This window comes from Lathamus discolor, chromosome 4 (assembly GCF_037157495.1).
Source record: "Lathamus discolor isolate bLatDis1 chromosome 4, bLatDis1.hap1, whole genome shotgun sequence".
NCBI lineage: Eukaryota > Metazoa > Chordata > Aves > Psittaciformes > Psittacidae > Lathamus > Lathamus discolor.
Genome location: NC_088887.1, coordinates 44732770 through 44755951, shown reverse-complemented (window position 1 = coordinate 44755951; position 23182 = coordinate 44732770). Strand labels below are relative to the sequence as shown.

The 23182-nt window shown below is 41.5% G+C and overlaps 1 protein-coding gene and 1 long non-coding RNA gene across 9 annotated transcripts in view; both read right to left on the bottom strand.

Annotated features, from left to right (window-relative positions):
* Positions 1–786: 786 nt before the first annotated feature.
* On the bottom strand, positions 787–5682 carry LOC136013451 (uncharacterized). Its single transcript, XR_010612254.1, has 2 exons — positions 5083–5682; positions 787–4506 (listed from the first exon to the last, which is right to left on the bottom strand). It is a non-coding gene; the product is annotated as an uncharacterized LOC136013451 (long non-coding RNA).
* A 4717-nt stretch (positions 5683–10399) lies between these two features.
* The window catches only part of APOO (apolipoprotein O), a 31155-nt gene continuing 18372 nt past the window's right edge, over positions 10400–23182 (bottom strand). For all 8 annotated transcript variants that reach the window (XM_065677280.1, XM_065677278.1, XM_065677272.1 and 5 more), the window contains 3 exons: positions 23012–23119; positions 14123–14215; positions 10400–11234 (listed from right to left, as the gene is read on the bottom strand). In XM_065677280.1, coding sequence (XP_065533352.1) covers positions 14150–14215; positions 23012–23119 — 174 coding nt within the window. In that variant the 3' untranslated portion in view covers positions 10400–11234; positions 14123–14149. The remainder of the gene's footprint in view (positions 11235–14122; positions 14216–23011; positions 23120–23182) is intronic.

Below are 23182 nucleotides of genomic sequence, written 5' to 3'. Positions count from 1 at the left end.
TTGGAATGGTGGATTCTGCACCTAGGATGGAGTAATGCCAGGCACAAGTATAAATTGGAAGAGGAGAGGCTGGGCGTCAGCCCTGCAGAAAGGGACCTGGGGGTGCTGGTTGGCAGCAGGCTCAACAGGAGTCAGCAGCAAGCCCTGGCAGCCAAGAGGGCAAACCGCATCTGGGGTGCATCAAATACAGTGTAACCCTTCCAAATTGCTGATTATCCCACTGTATTCAGCATTGGTGCAGCCGCACCTCGAGTGCTGTATGCAGTTCTGGGAACACTATTTAAGGATGTGAAGGGCATTTAGAGGGCAGCAACAAAGCTTGTGAAAGGACAGGAAGGAATGTCCTATGAGAAGCAGCTAAGGACGGCTTGGGCTTGTGGTGTTGGAAAAAAGGAGGTTGAAGACCGACCTCATCATGCTCTGCAGCTTCCTGAGGAGAAGTGGAGAGGGAGGTGCTGATCTCTTCTCCATGGGATCCAGTAACAGGATGCATGGGGATGATTCAAAGCTGTGCCAGGGGAGGTTTAGATTGGACATTAGGGAACATTTGTTTACTGAGAGGGCCAAACACTGGAACAGGCTTCCTAAGCGAGATGGTTAGTGCCCCAAGCCTCTCAGTGTTTAAGAGGCATTTGCACAATGCCATTAACAACATGTTTTAACTTTTGGCCAGTTCTCACGTGGTTGGGCAGATGGACTACATGATCCTTGTAGGTCCCTTGCAGCTAGAAATAATTCTGTTCCATTCTCACACGACAACAGAAAGTGTGTTGAAGACACTAAACACTGTATTTATGCATAATTTATTCTAAGTGTTTTCTTCTTAATCAACTGTAAAAACAACTGCACAATTAGAGCATTAAATAAGAGACTTTGTTTTGGGTTCACCAGTAGCCGTTTTTCTCCTTCTTAGTAGCTGGTGCAAGCTCTGTGTTTTGACTTCCAGCCTGGGAACAGACCTGATAACACCGATTGGTTTTAATTGTTGTTAAGTCATCTTTATTCTGGCTAAGGACTTTGTGAGTCTCATAGTCTGCCAGGGACGAGGGGAGGCTGCGAGGAAGTAGAGACAGGACACCTGACCCAAGCTAGCCAAAGAGGTATTCCATACCACAGCACGTCATGCCCAGGGAGGTAACTGGGAGTTACCTGGAAGGGCACAGTCTCTCTTCGGGGGGGTCGAACTCGTTTGGCGGTGGTATCGTATTCTCTTCTCTTGTTATTTCCTTTATCATTATTATTATTGGTGGTAGCAGTAGTGATTTGTGTTATACCTTAGTTACTGGGCTGTTCTTATCTCAACCTGTGGGAGTTATGTTCTCTCAATTCTCCTCCCTATCCCTCCAGGAGCGAGACGGGGGGACGAGGGGGGAGGGTTGGGGGAGTGGTGGAGGAAAGAAAGAGCGATTAAAAAAAGGGGGGGACTGAGTGAACAAGCTGTGTGGATCGGTTTAAACCACGACAGACTTTTACAACTTCCTGTAACAAATGCGTACTATACCTTCTGTTGTGGGAATAGCTGCTCACTGAAACGAGGTGGTGTGTTTTGTGTGTCCTTTGCCCAGCCAACAAAGACACACTCCGCTTGGCAGCCCCTGTGTGTACCCAGCCGCATCCCAGGGCATCCAGGAGCTGATCCCCTCAGCAAGGATCAACAGCCCCAGAGCACCCTGACCCTGGCCAGTACTTGCTGACTGCATCCCTGGAGGTGTTACAGGGCTTTCTGGCATGGGAGGAGAGCCCATATCCTACTGAGCCCTCCTGTGATGCTGTCTAATGGCCGAGCCAAGCCTTCAGTGCAACTGCTAGCTTACAGAGAGCCCATCTCCCCTGTTTTCCTGGAGGACAGGGGCTGGCTGAGCATCATTTGGGCTTTTTTTCTTGCCTTTCGTTTTGGAAAAAGGGCAGGGGACCCTATGGCAAGCTCCTTGGCTGCCCATGTTGCCCTGACATACAGTGTATGGGGTCTTAGCATCATCTCAGGACCATCTTCATCAGCCTGCCACCACCTTCCTCAGCCCATCACCTTGTGAGAGGCCCTGGTGTAGCCTGACACCACAAGTTCGCACCAGCTCTCCCTGCAATACCAGCTTCCTGCAAGTGAGCCCTAAAAATACCGGTTGGGCATCTGACACCTGCCAGTTTCTTTGTAATCAGAGGCTCTGTGACACTCGGTTTTATCTGTCCTTTCCTGTCCTGCAACAACCCCTCATTTCACTGACTCATCTGAACATAAATAATGCCCAGGTAACGCGGTGTTCAGCAGGAAATCCTCACCTCTGCTGTGGCTGCCAAAAGGCGATGAGATACAGCCACAGCCTTCAAGCACGCACCAGGAAAAACACCTAGCTCACTTTTCAGTAAATTGTTTTAACAACATTTGTTAATCCAAAACCACCACTGCACTGGGATTATCGTATTACTTCAGGGTGTCTACTTTCGTTTTCAGTAAAATAATCAATGGCTCAGGCTCCTTAATCTATAATGAGAATTAGGACACTGTAATTGCATGGGCATGCTTGAGGAGGCCCAGATAGCTGCTTCTTTCTAATAAGCCTAATTCTGCTTGCTCCTTCTTTTTTTCTTTCTTTTTTCCTTTTTTTTTAGGTCAGATTAAATAGATCAGATGAATAAATCAATGGCTAAATCTCCACCCCAGGAGAAGCAAGCAGCTTTTCTGTACACCTTGTTACAAATAAGTTACTTTCTATGACTTTTTAAAAGCCTCATATCAATTTCCTTTTCCTGAAGTCAAAATGCTTAAATGCCAAAATGTTTAAAGATTACCTTGCACAAGCAAAAGAAAACTCATAACGAAGTATGTATTTTAGCATTGCTTTTCAATCTAATCTAATGATCTAATTCTCACATTTGTTATGAAACATACTGTTGAAAGTAAATCCTACCTAAGGAGAGGAGAAAACTCTATGAGATTTATTAGTAGGCAGGGTTTCTCCTCTGCACACAAATTAGTACCCAGCCTCTGCTATTCCTTAATGTAAAATAAATAATATGAAGACCCTCTGCAACTAAAAGGGTACATCAGGACAAAGTGATTACAACAAATTACAGCAACACCCTGAGTGAAATAGGGCTGTGAGGGCTGCGTCATTGTGTGCCTGTCTCGTGTATCTGCGAGAAACAAGTTTTCCTCTTACATGACTAAAAGATACCCACAAACAATATCTCTTAAGCTTTAGCCTGGGGAAAAGTGTGGCACCCCTCCAGCTGAGCTGGGAATAAGAGAGGGGGGGAGAGGCAGGAAATCAATCCTTACTAATGGGTATGGAAAGTCTATAATGAAAAGCATGCATTAAAAAATCATGCATAGTTTCTTTGCACACTTTCACTGCATCCTGTCTGATCACAGAGCATTCTTCTGCCATCTCTTGCCCTTAGGTTTCTTTTTTCTCTGGTTTGCCATCGCCTTCATCCCCGCACTCAGCACAGAGGGAAAGTCAGATCCAAAAAGCTCACCTGCCCAAGGGTGCCACCATGTCTGCCAGTCAGGACAGCCTTCCCCATCATTGCCTTTACATGAGCAGGAAAGTGAGCATTAAAAAAACAAATGCAATCCCAATCTCTTAATAAACACTCATATCCTTCAAACACGTCCCTTTTATGCTAGGCATGCTATAACACCTTTGTAGAGGGTTTTGGCTGCAGAGCTGCCATTGCCAGGCTTTCAGGGACAGCCCAGATCTGCAGCCTCTCTCCCAAGGGAGGAGAAGCTGTTGCTGTGCCAGTGTGGGGAGATAAATTGCACACGCACATCAGCACTGGGTGATGTGCCACACAGCCCCATGCACCACGTTCAGGAATAACAGCTCTGGGAGCACAAGTTGTCCTCCAGACATACTGGCACAGAGCTGAGGCCCCCCTGTACTTGGTCAGATGAGGCCATGGGGCTAGCACCACTAAAAATTAACCTAGCTCAAACCCTTGAATTTTAAAATAAACTGTAGTTATTAAAGAGAGTGAGTGTAGTGTTCTCCAGCTCCCAAAATAGTAACTGACCAGGTTTTAAGGAAACACTGTCCCAAAATCAGTGATAAAAGCTGCTAGTGGTAACCATACATGAGAAGGAGCTTGAATCCATAAATGAGAAACCTTGAAAACAGGTGATGAGGTGTTGGAATTCCTCAAAGAATGACCAACGTTAGGGAAAAATGTTGGGAAGGCCTCAGCAGAAACCCCAGTCAGGGCAGTGCTCTGGACAAAGCCAGGAAAGTCTGCCAGAGAGAGGGGTCACAAAGATGGTGAGAGGAAATAAGATGGTGCAGAGATTCAAGTCAATGATCAAGCATGGAAATATTACAAAATCTTCTGCCTATGGACCCCAGCATTGAGCTCCTGTAGATATGGGTAGAATGGATCCCTCTTTTCCAGTTGGGAGGGATGGTGTTGAACTCTTCCATGCTCCAAGAGCATCCTTCCAGGGCTGGCAGATGAGCTGTGTGGTTCACGTAATGCTCCTCAGCCTTCCTTTAAGCAGAGCAGTGTTAGCTGCAGGGGAAGAGAGGAGAACTCATGTGCAAGGAAAGCTGCTCCCCCCATGGCTTTCACTCAGTGAGGAAAAGACAAACATATGGGAAGTTGCACAGGATCACTTATTAAAATTACCGATCTACACCTCCTGAGTGGTTGTGATTTTACTTATGCCGGTTTACTTGTGATTGATGGCTATAAATTTATTCATGGTAACCCTACAGCCTTCCAGGACAAAAACCAGGTCCTGAGCACAGCTCGTTCTTAGCTCAGAGACTTGTGGCCTGAGGTACGTAACAAGCTCTACACGTCTCTCTTACACCTTAGCTCACCCACCAGGAACCTAAAAATCACTTGGTTTTTTTGCTCCCATAGTTCTTCTACTTTTGAGTGTGAATCACAGGCTAGGTCAGAGGTGAGGGCTTTTTTACACCACTGCTCCTCTAACATTCCTCAAACAAGAGTCTCCTTAGCAGGCTAACCTCATCTACAAATAGGAGAATAATGTAAAAACAATAATGCTCAAAAGTAACCTGTAAACATTTGCTTTTTAAAGAGTTTGAGAAGGGTCATAGAAAAAGAGGATGTGCTCACATTCATGTTGAGTTCCCTCTTTTTCCCACAAGCTAAGACTTCTTCCCCTTTACTGTTTTCCTCTTGGTCAAAACACAGTTGTTGATCTTAGCATCTGTGTATTTTGCTCTCTTGTACCAGGATAGATTGTACGATCTTACTCCACCAAGGCAAAAGTACAGCCAAAGGTTGTTTGGCCCCAGGGACACGTCCTTGTACAGTTGGATTCTGTGCAAAAGCTGCAAATGGCAGACGACTCTAGCAGTATGTATGAATTGGCTCACACTCTTTTGGCAGAGATGGGGGAGTGCCGAGCAGATGCACATTTCCTTCCTCCATCAGCCAGTAACAGCTCATCATTTCATTGTCAGATAAACTTGGCAGCAAGCACAGGAGGGATAAATACAACAGCCTCTGCTTCACTGATCTCCCACCAAACCACAGGCAGAAAAGGAAGTCCTTTGCTGCTGGCAGCAGATGAGTTTCCTCCAGCATCTCCATTCAGTCTAGCATAGGAAGGGCTGCCCGGAGCCCTGAGCCTGCCCGGTCTTGCCAGTGAGGCTGCTGCATAAGCATGGTGCGTGGCACTGGGCCGGGGCTGACTTGGTCACAGCTCCTGATGCCATTCCTCATCTCTGTCAGGATATGAAAAATGCATCAAGCCTGGCACATGATAGCCAGTATATTCCTTCGGGCTGGCTTTGGCACCTTTGCCAGCCTATTTCAGCTCAGGCAGTTACGATGTGCTTGAGACAGAAGAGCAAAACCCCACTGGTGCGGCTCCTCAGTGAATGATGACTTCAGTGTCTGTGTTGAATAACAAAACTTTTTTTCTGTATAGCACTGAGCAGTGCCTTGAACGGAGGTTACCTTTATGATTCACAGCATGAATGAGCATTTAGTGGGTGCATACAAGAGCGCTGTACAAATCAGGAAATGGCTCTTTTAGGTCTCCTTACAAAAGGAAGTGAGTCTGAAGCTTGCTAAATTTACAGAGAGGACATTTGTGAACTTAATCTAGGGCAGGGGATAGGGGGAAGGGAAGAATCCCTTTTCTTTCACTGAGGTTTGATAGGCGAACTGTGCATGTTTCTCTACACGATTTTTAACACCAAAAGAAAAAAAAAGGGGGAGGGGGGGGCTAAAACTGTGGTGGTGAGGGTTGTCTCCACAGCTGCCTGCATACAGCCATGAAGACTCTTCTGCTTTCATGCTTCAGTGTCCAACACACTGTTGGAAAAAGTAGAGCTTTTCTATTTCCCCGAGGTAAAACGCTGAATTGGCACAGAGGGAACATCATCACATCCCTCTGCTCAGGGCATCTGTCTTTCCCACGGTCACACAGCAGGCTTGCAGGGCACTGCAGCATTCCTGGCCAAGTGCTGGATGCAGCTTATTTTCAGTTCAAAGGCACGGGTGCTGTGCCCTAGAGTTGAGCAAAGGCACTTCAGGTTCAGACTTAGAAAATCTGGATGCAGTAGGACACAGAACACAGCAGGATTTGAAAGGTTTCTGTTATGGGAGGTGGTATGGCCCTGTGGCCTTCACATCGTAACAGCCACACAAGGCAGAAATTAGGTTCTCCTCTTCAGATTATTCTTTTACCCATGTGCATGGTTGCTGAGCAAGTCCCTGCAGAAAGATGAGGTGATGACATGCAGCCCGCCAGCACTTGACTGCACAGTGGTCTCAGGGCTGCAGGCCACCTTCCTCGAGTAGAAGGACTGATGAACCCAAGTGGGTAAAGAACTGTAGCAACAGCCTTCCTGCCATAGCATCTGCCCTCTCTGCCAAAACATGGGCAGCAAATGACCCATCTTGTTCCTTCATGGGGCTGTCTTATGAACTTGCCAGTATTGCTAAACAAGATCTGGACACTCAGACTATAGACAGAGCACATCCTTTAGCTTTACTCTATATCAAATTAAGTTCTCGAGTCTTGTGCAGGTTTATATTCACACTACAAACAAATAAGGAAGCTCCCTGACCAAGCTGTCCCATTGTTTCAAGGCCAGGTTGGACAGGGCTTTGAGCAACCTGGAATACTGGAAGGTGTCCCTGCCTGTGGCGGGGGGGGTGGAACCGGATGAGCTTTAGAATCTCTTCCAACCCAAACAATTCTATGATTGCCCTCACTGCTGTTTTCACAGTGGGCAGAGACTCCAGGACTGTGAACCTGAGCACAGTTCAGGCTGCTGCATGACTGTTCCTGGACACACAGTAGCAAATCACCTGGGATCCACCTTCCTCTCTCTAAAAGACCCAGCGAAGCTTACTAATAACATTATGCCTCAGTAACCATGCCTAGTGATGGATCATTGCATCCAACTTGCCTGCCAGAAATGGATGTGGCCCTCCCGACTGACTGGCTTTGCCTGTTAGTTGGTAGATTTAGACCTTTAAATAAAAAATAAAAAGCCAGGAGACAAGAGAACCCAACAGCTCATTCTGTGGCAGGCACTGTAGCTCCCTTACCTATGCAGAAAGATATTTTTAGAGGAAGAAGACTGGTAATGAGCTGTGATATATCCTGAGCCCACTTTTGATTTCTCCAGCTTTCAAAACCAGTGCAATGAAACACCAACAGCTTGAAAATGTGACTGTAAGAGCAGCATTCTGGTGGAATCTGCAAGCTTCAAGACAAGATGAAAGTCCAGATCAGACTTTGGTCTTTAACCAGAGATTGCCAGCAACGAACTGCACTAACCACAAACGAGAGAAAACACCACTGTATAAGTGCATCAACGTTGCTTACAAAGAGTCCTTGAGAAAGCTGTCGGCCCCACTCAATTTAAGAGCCAACCACAGTCAAAAAATACCAGACTCAGCTAATGGTCCAGAGTCAAGAGGCCAGGGGGTTGTTATGCAATTAGAAACATCTTCTGTTCTGTAAAACAACTTCTCCTTTATAGTTAAGATATTATCAAAGGTTTTCCTTGTAAACAAGCAGCTTTTGTACCTGTGATAAACACCCGGCAGTGGGATGACCTAGCCAGCTGCCAGGCCATCCAGGTGCAACAGCCAACACTGCTTTAAGATGCTGCAACCAGGAGGGTCCAGCAGGAAACAATGCAGGCTTCCCCAGCATGCCTGAAGAGCCAAAATGCTGTTTGTCAATAGCAGTTTATTATGACTAAACTGACTTTACAAGGAACTTGGGATCCATGGGAAGGTACATAAATAACTTCTACAAAACTGAAAAAGGGGAAAGGAAACACATGCAGCAGGAGTTCATATTTGTTCTGAGGTAAATGTGCTCACACAGACATTTTTCCACCAGGGCTCATAAACAGAGCAGTAGCGAGCCCCTCCCAACTCCCAGGGCATTCTGTTCTCTAGGTCTAAAACATGATTCCCTCAATACCAATCTTTCTTTCCTGTACTGCAGCCACAGCTCTCTTTGAAGGTGACAGAGGCAATGAACAACGATCCAAAACATTACATTTAGTAGGTCTGTGTCCAGGGCCTTCTGCAGTTAGAGCACCAAATCTAAAAATTTTTGCACCGGTATTTTGGCACAAATGTTCATGTTTTTATTCACGGCTGCAAAATTGTGGATATTTACCTGGGCCAACAGGATTACTCCAGGTTGGTAATGCTCTTTCTAGCACAAGGAGAGGCTACACTGTCCACTTAAGACAACTAACACAGGAACTGTCATGGCAGCACTGAGGGGTGCATAGGCCAGCCTGACTATCTCAAGTTCTACAACTTTCACATACTGCAGAAATTAAAGATCACGTTTTTAAGAACGAGCACTGCAGCCTGGCCCCAACAGATCTGCTGACAGCCGCTATGGCTGAGGATGTCCAATGAGAACACGATTTCCTCAGCTGCAGACTCCAGTTACTAAGACAAAAGGCTTCAAGGGGAAGGATGACCAAACTGTTGACAAGAATCTCGGGTGGGGAATATACTGGTTTTCGCTTATGTTGTAATACCCACAGGCAAAGTCTGGCAAAGGAGAACTCATGCACACACAAATTAGTTCCATGCATCTGTGCATCAATGTAGACACATATATGAACAGTGGTCAACTACTCTCCTGTTCCTCGTTAGAAAGTCTGTGCCAAGCGAGTTGAATATTTATAATCTCTTTGCACTCTTACCAGCATGGAAGTTTTGTTTCCTGTACTTGTAAAAAACAGAAGACGCAAGGAAAGGATTTCAGTTAAGGCTATCTTGCTCGTATTTTGGAACCATCTTCTCACCATGTGTGCATGCAGGTGCTCCAAGGCAGTAATTTCCTGCTAGATAAAAGCATTCTGTTTTGATGTCAATTGCCTAGGACATTTTCAGGCAGCACTGTAAATATGCAGTATGAAGATGTGATCAAGTGAAAAGCATTTAAGTCAAGTGATACTTACTTAACCCAGGATTTTTTAAACAGATGTAAACAAAAATTAAAAGCCATTTTTTTTTGCATGAGGATTGGCTAATGAAACAGACTGGACATGATAATTTTCACTTTGCTCTCCCAGGAAGCAAAAGGACACAGATCAACTAACAACTGCACTAAAAACAAGAATAAGGAAAGCACCCCTTGGTGGAGTTTAGGGGTGAAAATACCTGAATTACCAAGTAATCATGTTCTTAAATGCCAATGTGGCATATGCCAAATATTACTGAAAAGAAAAAAGCCAGGCATCTAAAGCCTATTTTTAAGGGAAGAACAAATCTATGCTTGTATTGCAGGAATGGTGTAACAGAGCAGTTAGAGCTATGACCAGTATTTCCCAAGTTTCCCTTCTACTACTGAGAAAAACACTACTTTGATCCTCCCAAGCCTGTTTGAACTATGTTGGTGAATTTAAAGTAAAAAAACAAAAACACACACCCCTCAAACCCCACGCAAGAACTCTGCTCCCTTTGCTAAATCAACATCCATCTTAACCGGCCTAAAACAATCATAAAAACACACACTGAACATGTTGCGAGATACTGTTTTTCTGCCTGAGGCAACCACACGCCTTATGCCTGTATTAAAAAAGAGTTGGCCCACTTTATAATGCCTACACAGACTGGTATTTGCATTGCCAAGGTCTGGGTTTTTTCCTCTAAAAGTGTGGGATACACTCAGCTGGAATATCTAACCATCTAATTACAAAGATGTTTAAAAGCATTTTGAATCCAATCTACATTGTATTTTCTTGCCTGTTCTTTTTAGAAAGTTAATGTACTGAACAAGCACACATTTAATTCCATCCTTCCCTCATTCCTCGTATTCTGATTAATTTAGGAACATTTAAGACTCACCAACACAGCTTTAAATGCTCTGAGCTACTTGGATTACAGTAACTTGTGAAGCACCATGCCCCAGAAGAGATACTCACGGAAATGGCAACAAATGATGAAAGGCTTTTATTGTGCAATGATTTTAAAATGCTGGAAATCCCTCTATTTCCCTTCACTTTTTCCTCCCCTCCCTGGATGAGAATAAGGAAACAGCCAAGTTATTCTATAGCTGGTTCCCACCACCATAACATTCTGGTTCCCACTGAGCTGTGCCTTCAAGCAGAAACAAGAACAACCATTTACAGCTGCATTCCCATCCATCTACTAGACAGGAAATCACAGATGCTTCATTATAGACCTCCTGCTGGCACAGATGAGGTAGAAGATTTGTATAGAAAGGAGAGGGAGACTTGGACAAAACACAAGAGTCGTTGTAATTGTCCTAATTCGTAATTCTATTAGCTGATGTCAGCCAAAACATCATGCTACTTTAAGCTTTTCCTCACTGTTAAAAAATACAGGCATTGTCAATACAGCATCTCAAGAACCTTTCACAGACAGTGCAAAGGTCAACTATATGAACTTAAAGAAAATAGGAGGAGGAAAAAACAAAGGATCATTTTGTGTAACTGAATTATATTTTATATATAAATAACAACAAGAGGCTGGGGAATTTTGAGACTTGCTACTTGCAATGCTGATCCTGCAATGGGACAAGCATGGGCAGACATGAGTCCCACTGCAGAACTGAGGACAAGGTCTTAAGACTGCCCCAAAATACATAATGTCCTTTTAGTTTCCGTACCAGAAGGCCAAGCAGCACACCGTCAGTCTTTCCAGAGGCAGAAGGCAGATTAGTCACATTCAAAATCAAAATGGATTCAGATGGTTTTCCTTTTTCTTGGGAAATGGTTGCTCTGTATTTTTTTTTTGTTCACCTACAGCCAAAGACAGAAGGGTAAGGGGGAGAGGGGAGGAGGGAGAAAGCAGAGTTAACTATCATAAGCCTTTTCTTTCCATTGTTGAAGTGCAGTTAAAACTTCTTTTCTTTGATGTGGGAAGTTGTTCAAAATGTATATGAGGAACATTCTCGATACCAATTTATTACTAGTAAAGACTGTTAACTCTTCATATTACTGACATTAGAGCACTTACAAGTATGCCTGCTCTTGAGAATTTGATTTCTATAGTTGAACTGTACAGAAATACACAAGAGAAAACACTTCAAAGCAACAAAACAACTGGAATCTCATGTAACAAACCAACTTTCTCAAAAAGAATTCTTTTTAATTCCCATCAAATGCATTTTTTCCTAATCTCACTTTATTGTGGTGTAAACCTAGGGTATTTCAACTCAAAGAAGTGGAATTACATAAATATGGAACATGAACAGAGTGAGAATGAGATATGCTATCTCCATGGAAAAACACAAAGCTGTATCACTCTTCAGCACAACAGCTGGATAAAATTAAAGCTTGCTTCTCCCACGATGGGATGTGGTTTGAGCTGTAGTTTGCATATAATTGTTGATGACAAACATGCTACAATACAGGAGGTGCAATGCTGCTGGTTTTTGGAATAGAGAGATATGTTACTGTCTCCAACACAGTGATTTTGTCCTTGGCTGACCATTCACAACCCAGAGACCCATGCTGTGGCAAATCATTGAGGAAAATGAGATTGTCTTCATTTTAGTAACCACATTCAGGAGTGTTGGCAAGGAGTATTGCCAACAGTTGAAATTACAGTGAGACTTTCAGGACTGATCTCATTCAGAAGAAACAAATATGTCCTTTCCGAGATCACAGCAGCATTCTGCAACTTTTGGGATAATCCAAATCCAACAGAACATCTGGACTTGGGTATGGAGTTAAATAACTGGATTTGATTTCAAGCAGAAGTAACAAATTGCCACCCCCGCAGAACAGCTCTAAACTCGTACTGAGCTGACCTTTGACTAGGTTAGAAATCCAGCAGTTCCATCTAAGCACCATCTCCAGAAACAGCATGTGGTGGAGCAAGTAGATTTCAACACCAGCAGCAGACAGGTACTATAAGCACCTGAGCAATTTTCTTCACTCTTAAAAGCGCCCCAACAGACAGTTGCACATCTGTGACAGCATCTGTTAGTGAGGTTTTCTCAAAACTTACTTATATAGCATATCTATGATTAAAATCCTGAAGACAATGGATCTGGATATCAACTTCAGTGCAAGTCTTTCTGACAGCTTTTGTTTCTTTTCTTCCACCAGCCCCCCTTTTGCTTTCAGCAAAAAGCACTAGCATTTCAAAAAGTAAATAAAGACCTAACTGAAATTATATTTACATAGTAAGAAATTCTAAAAGAAAAGAAAAGCTATTTACAGATATCTGTTTGTAATGAACCTTGATATTTCTAGTGTCCCCACATAAACAAAAGTTCAACTTTCTTGGCTTTTTATCATTCAGTAGCTATATCCTAGTTCACAAGAAGCACAGTATTTTAGTGAATTTATAGAACAGCTTTTTCTTCCTCCTGGTTCTCCTGGGTATCTTTACACAAAAACCAATCAACCTCACTGTTATTCCTTTTCAAAATTCTTTTTTATTTTCCATGGCTATTTTGTAAAATACTTGGGAAAATGGGTGTTCTTAAAGACTTTAAATACATATGTCTGAAGGAAAAACTAACGTACTCAATCGGCCAGTCAGAATACCTTTACCCTTGTGAGAATTAGCTATAGCAATTAACAACACGTTAAGGGAAACACAACGTTAGAAACTACTTTTGCTTTTAACGCTGACCGTGCAAGAGTGGAACGCTGTTGCTCAGCAGATGTGTGCATTCCATCACATCTGCAAACATTTGTGACTGTTGATGATGCATGAAAGAAAAAATTGGTGCAGTTTCCTAAATCCAGTCTCTATTTACCCAGTTGGCAGTTAGGAAAAACTAGGATTTTTCTGGTAAATGGAACACTGCATACAAAAATAATGAGTCCCTACAATGCTACGAACACTTTCTGATGAAAAAGTCTTTAACACAATGTGAAAATAATATAGGGCAAGGACAAGCAACTGGAAAGTCTGCTCAGAAAATACATCCTTTATCAAATGATTACAGAGCAGACATTACCTGCTTTTTTGTACCAAATCATGTCCAATTACATTATCATTAGTAATAATAAATCTCAAGTATAAAGCAATTTTTGTCCTATAAAATTGAACCATCTTAAAAAAGCTGAGAGGATGTTTTTGGGTCTGGTTTTCTTGCTTTTCTAGAAACTGTAAGCACCACAGGACTTGCCTGAGTTTGAAAGCAGCCCGATGTCCAAGTCAGAAAGAGACTAGTGCCTCAACTTGAGTTTCTGGCTCAGAGGACTGAGAAATGCTGCTTTCATTTTCTCCATCATTCATTCCCAACTGATGCAGCACATCTCACTGGGAGGTGCATCAACGTGAAAGGTCAGGCATGTCGTGGACTGACTTAAAATCTGTGAGATAAACGCTGCACATTGGCATGGGCAAACCTTTAGAGAAAATGTACCAGCAGGGAGAGGTTTCTTTCCCCTCCTTCGTGCCTGCACAGGTGTGTGATGAAGGCAAAGGAATTTTGGTATGGGAAGCAGAAGTCAGAAAGGAGTAAAAAACCTCAACAGAACAAAAACCAAGCAACAATACATGAACAAGGCATTGCTAAATTAACTCTAAACCCTTGGAGGAGAGAAATATTTACTTGCTATGCTTTAAAACTGAAGAATTTAGGTTTGTCAAACTCGCAAATCTTCAGCTTTTCATGTTATTTTTCTTCTTTAGCCATATACTATTATCAGTCTTTATCCTTTACCTGTTTGATACCACGTGATCTGGTGTTCTACTTCTTGGCTTGCTCTTCATTTGAAGCATGGATTTCCAGGGGCTTGTCACCATCTGCATCACCCTTGAGGAGGGAAAAGTACACCCGAAATTTAAATTGATGCAACCCACAATTACTGGTTTTGAAAAAACAGAAATCCTCTTCAAAAGCTGAAACAAAAACTCCTTGCAAAGTCAAGTGGCTGATGAGACTAATTCAGTATAATATACTCAAATATGATCTTCTACCAAACGGTTTCTAGATTTTAGTCTTCCTGTAGTCAGCTGAGCAATTAAAGCATTTGAAAGAACAAGTAGTTCAACAGAAATGTTTTAATTGACTCATTTTGCCTGCACTAATAACAGAGGATTAATTCCCACAGATTAACTGCTGTTTCGCATTCTCCGAATTCTGTTTGGATTTATACAATAGGTCTCTTTTAGTACATACCCTTTGAGAGAGTGTTCTCACACTTTCCCCAAAATAAATGATAAAGTCAAAGAATGAAAAGAGGCTTGTTAGAGTGTCTGTCTATCTATTTGCCAAGTATGCTGTAACAAACAGGCATTTGATTATAGCTTTAAATAGATATCAATAAAAAAAAAAATACTTAAAGGGCCACATATGGCTTGGAGACTGAAGCACATGATGTACAAGGACAGGCTGAGATGTGTGTCTGTTTAGCCTGGTGAAGACCAGACAAAGGGGGAACCTAATTGCTATCCACAGCTCCTTAATGGCCATTTACATACTCAGAAGAGGTAGGCTCTTCTCAGAGGCTCACACCAAAAGGACATGGACCAAAGGACACAGGAGCACGGCAAAGTTCTATGAGATATAAGGAGCAAAAAAATATAAATGTCTCACACTGCAGCAGGAGCACTAGAGATTTTCCAGAGAACTTTCTGAATCTCCATCCTTGGAAATATTCAACCCTTGACTGCACAAGGCCCAAGACACCAGATCTAGCTTCAAAGCTGTCTCTGCTTTGAACAGGGGAGCTGGAGGAAGTGATCAGAGGTCGCATGCAGCCCCAATTATTCTTAAATTTTACACATGAAAATTAAATAGCATTTTCTTTTTATCCAAAAATATAATTTTACCAATACGACTTAAATGTGATGGAAAATGTACCAGAAGAAGCCAGAAGAGACTGGAAAACAAACATTTTACAGGATGGGTGAGATTTATGTCCCAGCACAAAGTAAACACTATGAATAAAGCACTGAGTCTGTGAGATCTTACATATGCTGAGCTGGGGATATGGACTCAATACATCAAGATTTAATTATGAAGATGATTCTTAGATTTCTATTTTAGTATATGCCTGGCAAGATCTTCAGAAGATAATTCTTTTTGAGCCCCATTTTGTTCTGATCACTACCCTAGGTATTTCATAGTATAGGAAATTACACCCACAAACTACACCCACTGCACAATAATGATCTACTCCATAATTTTCCTGTACAGGAACATGTAAGTTATGACGTTTTACTACAATTTATAGTGAATAATCTGAGTCATGATGCCTCATTTTAAGGATTACTCAATCCTGAACAAATGAGCTAAAAATAAGTTGTTCACAAAGAGTTCTGTTTCTCCACTTGCTTGTCTTGTAAAAAGCAAACACAATCCGGGTAAGCTTCTTCCTCCCCTCTGCCTTTTTGACTGGAAAGAGAAAAAAGAACACCTAAACAACACATACAAAACCTACAGGAAAACAGGGGTCTTGCTCAGTTCCTCTGTTTCTGTGAGCTCAGTATATCTCATCACAGGGCTTGCCTTACTACATGTATTAAACCCAAGTTACTTAACTGAAGCCACTGCTAAACTGCCATTCCTCATACAAACTCATTTACTGAATAAGCAATTAAGATGCTCTTTTGATGCCATCCACTGTATGTGCCCACAACGTAAAGAGTGAGCCTAGTGAGACTGATGAAGCAGCAATATGGGTAGCCAGAAAAGGATGTCTTTTGAGCTGGCATAGGAAATAAACACACCTAATTTTACAACAAAGTGTCAAGGTCCTCTAGCCACACTCAGAACCAGATCAGGAGCAAAAAATGTGTTTAGATCAATGACCCAGAAGACAGACCTGCTCTGTGCCATGATGCCCTCTCATAATTAGAAGTAGGCACATATTCAAGACAGTCTTTCTATGTTCTGGCTCCACAGAACTGCTCCATAACGTGTTTGGGTGCCCAGAAGAGTTCACACATCAGAGCTCCACCCCATAACAGAAGGGGAAACATTGTGCATCCCTATGCTTCTGACAGGTGTGACTGACAAGAAATCCCTGTAATGCATTCATTAGTAAAGTGTTCAATACATTGGGATTCCGTAGGATTAAAAATTATTAAAAGAAAATCATTAATTGAAACTTCATACAATATTTCGACTAAGGCAACCCTACACACTGTTCTGTAAGGTTTCAGTACACCCCAACTTAGTTCACAGTATCTAATAGATACATTAAAGACCTAAACTTTAAACAACAAACTTTAAAATATTGCAATTATTTCTCTGAAAATTTTCCTTCCATACAGAGAAAAACGACTAAAAGCAAGCCAGCCTAATGTCAAAAACCCTGAATGTGTGGTGGCTTTTGTCACATTACAGAATAGCCAAGTACAGAAATTAGCTTGAATTAGAAATTAGAATTAGAATTAGAAATTAGCTCCCACAGGTTGAAATAAGAACAGCCCAGTTACTAAGAAGGAGCAAAACGGCTCCTGGTAAACCCAGGACAGCTTGTGATGCTGCCTTTGAAAATGTCTGGCAGATGGTCAAGCCCCTTTACACTATCACCTAACCTTACAAATTATAACTCCAAAGGCAGGTATACATCACTCTCATGCTTATGGAAAACTCTTGCAAGGTAGAGTGGCCACCAGAAAACAACAGCAGTTGCAAAAGAAAAACAAAGGCTCACCTAGGCTCACAGATTAATAGTTTACTTTTTCTTCTGTCCCCTTTTGTTTGCAATGTGTGCTTCAAATAAAGTGAACATCACTGGTTTATCTTATTCATCCTCCCCCAGTGAATCAGTAACTTATTCTCCTTCTTTTATTTTCGTTGAGCTTTATCTTGACTCTCTCAGAAATATGAAGCACTTTCAAAAACACTACTCAGAGCTGCTCTTAAAATGTCCAACTTGTCTTTCCCACCTCTAACATTTCAATTCACCACTGCCCAGAGCAAGGATCCAATCCAAGAGGAGCAGTAATTTTTAAGAGGTTTACTCTGCTGTTGATCTTACTGCCAAATAATAAAAGGAGAGCATATGACAGGGAACAGTGTGCCAGAGGAAGTTTAGACTAGATATTAGGGAAAATTTCTTCACGGAAAAGGTGACCAGGCATTGGAACAGGCTGTCCAGCAAAGTGGTGAAATTGCTGTTCCTGGAAGCATTCAAAAACCATGTAGATGAAGCCCTCAGCGACATGGTTAAGTGGTGATCTTGGCAGTCCTGGGATAATGGTTGGACTTGATGGTCTTAAAGTGCCTTTGCTGACCTAGTTGATTCTATCATTCTATGATGACCAGAGTTTTGCTTGTTTGTTCAGAAGCTACCGAAGACAAGTCCCACAAGCACTTGCTGTGGAAAGAAGCTTTCTCAGCTGCTTATGTTGTTTTTTAAAGGATGCTCAAAACACAAGTGACTTACTCCTCTGAAGCACAATCTAAGTTTGCTACAGTCACAGCCTATGATGCTGACAGTAAAGCTCCACTGACACCACAGCTTCCACTAGAGCTTTCAGGTGGGAAAGTTCAGGTCCACAATTCCCCTGATGCTTGCTTTAAGCAAGCGCAGAAAACCAGCACCCAAAACTAAGCAGTCTTTGTGCCTGGAAGCACTCTGTCACCAGCTAGCACTTAAGAAAATACCCAGATGTAGCCATATAGATAGATTTTTAATATTTATATCTTATGTGTGTGATAAGCACATATATAGGTTATACATACATAAAAAATATATTATTGCTGGTAAGTCACAGATGGTTTCTATCAACAGACCAGGCAGGAATGAAAACCAAGCAGTAAGCCACAAGAGTTTCTCTCAATCTCTGGACCTGTTTAAACAATCAAATGACAGACAGCCGTGGGGGGAACCAAACCAAAACACAAACCCAACAGTTTCTGTAAGCTCTTATTATTGGTTGGACTGAAGTGGGAAAGAGCACACACATGAAGAAAGGAACAGGACCTGAAAAAGAGGGTGATTTTAGAGCTCTAGTGCTGTTCTGCTTTTCCACATTTTGGCCACTTGAGTAAAAACAACAGGTACCCAGTTCAGTGTCAGGGGAACTGAGAGAATCCAGCAGAGCTGAAAGTACAGCAGAAGTCTTTGAGTGGTATAAAGACAAGACAAAGTGCGAACTAACTGAAGAAAATTGTTTTTCTATGTGTTTCAGTACATTATTAGCTCACTTTCTGGAACAAAAACTGGGTTTACATGATTTGGTGAGGTAACACATGGTCTTGTCACTTGAAGACAAAGTCATATTATAACAAGAGCTCACAACCCTATAGAACAATGCAACAGCACAAATTACAGAAGCAGATGAGGAAGGGCAAAAATGCTGCAAAAATATCAAATGAGCTGACTGATGAACAGGACCAGATTTGTTAGATATTTATATGTGGTATTTATTGCACTGAAATACTGGCTCTGAAACACTTATCTTTAAGCAGTTCTCTGTAAATAAGTTATTATCCTTTGTACAGAAAACTACAGGCCTTCAATTTATGCTGCTGCACAAAATCCTCAAGCTGCTATGGTTTGTCCATCCCTCTGACCTAAGGACAGGTATTAAAGCTGACAAACTCAGCCAGTATTAAAGAGAGATTGTGGAGGGGGGGGAAGAGGAGAAACTGCAATTTACTGGCCTAACATTTCAGCTAATTCAACACTTTTGTAGGCGCTAGAAGGCAAGTGTAGAAGAAAAGAAACGTAGAAAAAGATCTTGCATGAATGATGATATTGGGCAAAGCAAAGGGACCAGTTATTCACATAGACTACCATGAAGGCAGTGCAGAGCATTAGCCTTCTTAACTCCAAAACCCCATTAATGAAAGTTTGATGTCACATAACGCTCCTCAGAAGGGTTTCAAACACATCATTCTAAAAACTGCATAAAAGCATCAGTTGGTATGATTCTCTAAAAATTCTGCACACTAAGTTTAAGATCAACAAGGTTTGAGGGACACATCTTCCATTTCAGTCACTTCCCCTGAGATTTACAACCTGATAATAGAAACATTAATACTAATTCCACTGATTTTTGTGGAATTACTTCTTGTGAGTAAAGATCACTCAAGCAAACCAAAGATTTTCAGAAGATAAAACCTTTCAAATATACCTGGCCTCCCAACAAGATGGTTACATTCCTACTTCTTCCCCCAGGCAGAGGAGAAGGTAGGAAAAAGTTGTCTTTTATATTGAGATAAAGTATACAGAAGCTGAATAACTACTCCTGTTGTCCCTTATTAGGAAAACGTTTCATCCTTCTGGAAATGAAAGATGTGAACACTGACTTTTATTAATGGTACTTGTGTAGTTTTAGCAGAGGGCTTTCATCTCAACATCCTGAAGAGCTGGCTCCTTTAACAAGCCAGCTGCAGAATACCAGAATGCTATATACTGTAAACAGCATATTCAAAACCTTATCAGACTGACTTGCTGCATGGAGGAGCTCCAGCCACAGTGTTTTGAAATACAGGTCCTGGAATTCATCTTTCTTGGCAGAACCTCTGTGTCAGTTGATGTGACCTCAATTTGGCACAGGCTTTTGTTTCATAAAACCTTCAGAAAATTAACATACCACATCTATTTCAATGACATATTGCTGCACAAACATGAAGTTATGCACAGCTGTGGTACCTATGACTATCAAATTGTGAGTTGTAACAAATTAACACAAGCCAAGAAGAGCCACCCATATCTTGCTTGACTATTTGCAAGAATCCTTTGTGTAGCAACAGGAAAATGATAATATGAATGTCACAAAAACAAAAAAATAACAACTGTTGCTCTGGCACAGCTTCACCAAATGGGTTACATATGCTGTAACAACAACTCAAGAATAACATTTATATTTGCCTTCACTAGTTAAGCAACCTAGCTGCCTAGTACCACAATAAGAAGTATACATACAAAACCAACTCAATTCTTCCACAAGGCTACCAAAAATTCTCAAATACATATTTATATCGCTTCACCGCTGCAGACTGAAGGAAGATTCAGAGCAGACTTCTTCTATTAGAGATATTTGTCAGTGCATGTTCTAGTGATTTCTAAAGCATGAGACTTTTGACAGCTGCTGTTCAGCCCCTCCAGACACTGGGGAGACAAAACCCTCTCCTTAATAGCTTCAGAGGACAAAAACAATGAGGCTGTAGGTTGTATGCTCCAGTGGTAAGGGATCATAGAACATCTGAAATGCAGGCAATTTCATCAAGTGCATAGTGCTGCTTCATGTGAGTTACAGGATTTCTGTATTTTGCCTAATCCATCAAGTTAAATGGCAACAGTTAACACTAATGATACCTGAACTTCAGGAGGAAACCATTCATTGGCATTTTGCTCCTTTGTACAATTATCATATTTTGGCAAGTAAGGGGTGTGATTTAAAGATTCTGGAAGGAGGAAGAGAAAGAAGTCTGTTTACTTAGTGGTCTCTGAAATTTTGCCTGTCATTTGTTTTTTTGCTGAGGTAGCAAGTGCTTGCATAAGCCTTACAGTAAGATGAAAGCTTCAAAGTTTTTGCCTTCCAATAACAACCATGAATTTCCCTTTGAAAGCCTGGGACACGAAAACATAAAAAGCTCAGCTAATTTTTACTGATGCTGTCAGTTTGTCTTTCTAAAATATTTTAATGTTGCCTATTTTTTGTGATACGTTTTGGCAGCCTAGGTTTTGGGAAAAGTACAGTACAATTAACTAGCCTTTGTTTATTCAAAGAGCTATACAAGTGCAGTTACTGAAGCACCTACGGCCAATACAGGATGAGTATTCACTGATGAAAGTCTCCACTCTCATAAAATTCAGCAACTGAACTGAGCATTTCTCCAACACAGCTTGTTTGGAACTAGTCCCACACCTAGACCTACCTAGGGAACTTGGTCCCATACCTTCAGTCTGTCCAAGCACAACTGCCTCTCCAAAACATCTCAGTGGCTGTCCCCTTTACATCTTAGGCCTGTGGGTTGAATACACCATGTTCTGCTCAGATATGACTTCTGGCTTACAACAAAGTGTGAACTATTACCAGTTGTGAGTTATGGCTCAATCAGGAAATCCACAGCAAAAGACTAAGACTTTCAACCTCAACCATTCTGTGGTTTTATGTAGGAATATGTACATTATATTTTAAAAATCTAATATAAATTCTTAATATACACTACTCTAACACACAAACACGAGCAAATATTTAGATACCAATACAAACACTAACTCCAAACCAATTAACGTACACTGAATAATATTGCTTAAATGTAGTGCAACTACTTTGTTGATTATAAATCAACTGTGGAAGAGCACGCTTGCCGAGATATTGAGATTTAAAGTAACTAAAGGCACAGATGCCTTGAAACAGTGGTATTGTATAAGCATGGACCGCAGGAGTGTTGCAAAAAAAAAAAAAAAAAGGAAAAAAAGAAAAAGGTATTCCCTTCTCTCATGAAGCAGGCAGGGAAATCCTGCTGTTTCACATCCCTGGCAGTGTTCAAGGCCAGGTTGGATGAAGCCTTGGGTGGGATGGTTTAGTGTGAGGTGTCCCTGCCCATGGCAGGGGCATTGGAACTAGATGATCTTGAGGTCCTTTCCAGCCCTAACTATTCTATGATTCTATGTTTTGTAGGGGGAATAAGGAAAGCTGCTCTGTTCTAAAACTGAAAATAAGGATACATTCACTTAGTTGTGCTAACAACGTTAATTCAAAAATGCTGTTTTAAAGAAACCTCAGTGCTTGCCAAACTCTGGAAAACAAAGTCACTATGTTAGCTTAGCATTTGCTCTGTCATCAGATGCAGGCCTCTCTAAGGCAAGATATCAGTCTGCTTAGTGCAACAGAACAGTAATGCCAGACCAAAATAAAACAAAAAAAATCATGTATGTGAATGTTAGCCCTGCTCCTCATATAGTGCTTAACAACTGGAAGTACAGAAAGCAGAAACTTTCAGCAATGACTGTGCTTGACATCTCACCAGGATGACTGGCTCAAGGCAGATTCAAAAGAAACCCAATCTTCATTGGCAGTCTTCTGGATACGAACCAATTAAACCAAATATTACTAAAATACAGCTGTAAGTATTAGACCACACAGCTAGTTATCTATGACTAAATCCCCTATAAACTGCTGGGTTTATGACTAGATAGTAACTTTTAACAGAGCAGCACACAATGGCATCATCATGCCAGAGCAAATAATGATGAATATTCAGAGAAAAAAACAAAACGGGAATAAATTGCAAACAAAAGCCCATTTTCTCTTTTTCAAATAGGAGATATGCAATGAAAAAAAGAAAAATTTATTTCAGATTTTATGGAACTTGTTGTCAAATCACTTTTTAAAGAAAAGTCTGGGGTTTTTAAATTCATCAAGACCCTCAGCGCCTGATCCCTCACACTACAACTGCAATAATCCCAACCTTCTTATTAAACACTTAGTAGATCATACTAAAGAAAACTTCCAAACAGCATATCTGAAAGTTTAACTTGAAATAAACTTAATATTTTTCCACAGTTTAGAGAGAATGAAACCTCTGTCTGAAATAAAAGCTGAATCAGAGTGAAAAACCCCCTACTATTGCTCAATATTCTTTTTCTGAAAATGCAACAAAATTCAGACTTCTCAGTCCTCTGAGACTTCTTACCTTACCACTTTTTTCCCCAGATTTCTTCTTCTTAGGATTATCCTTCCAAAGAGATTCTACAGCAATATATCCCTGAAGACTCCAGTCATACAGCTGTGTACCAGCAACCTTTGAAACAAAAGGTATCAGAAAGCATGAATTTAATAATCTGGAAAATACTATCTTGCTTCT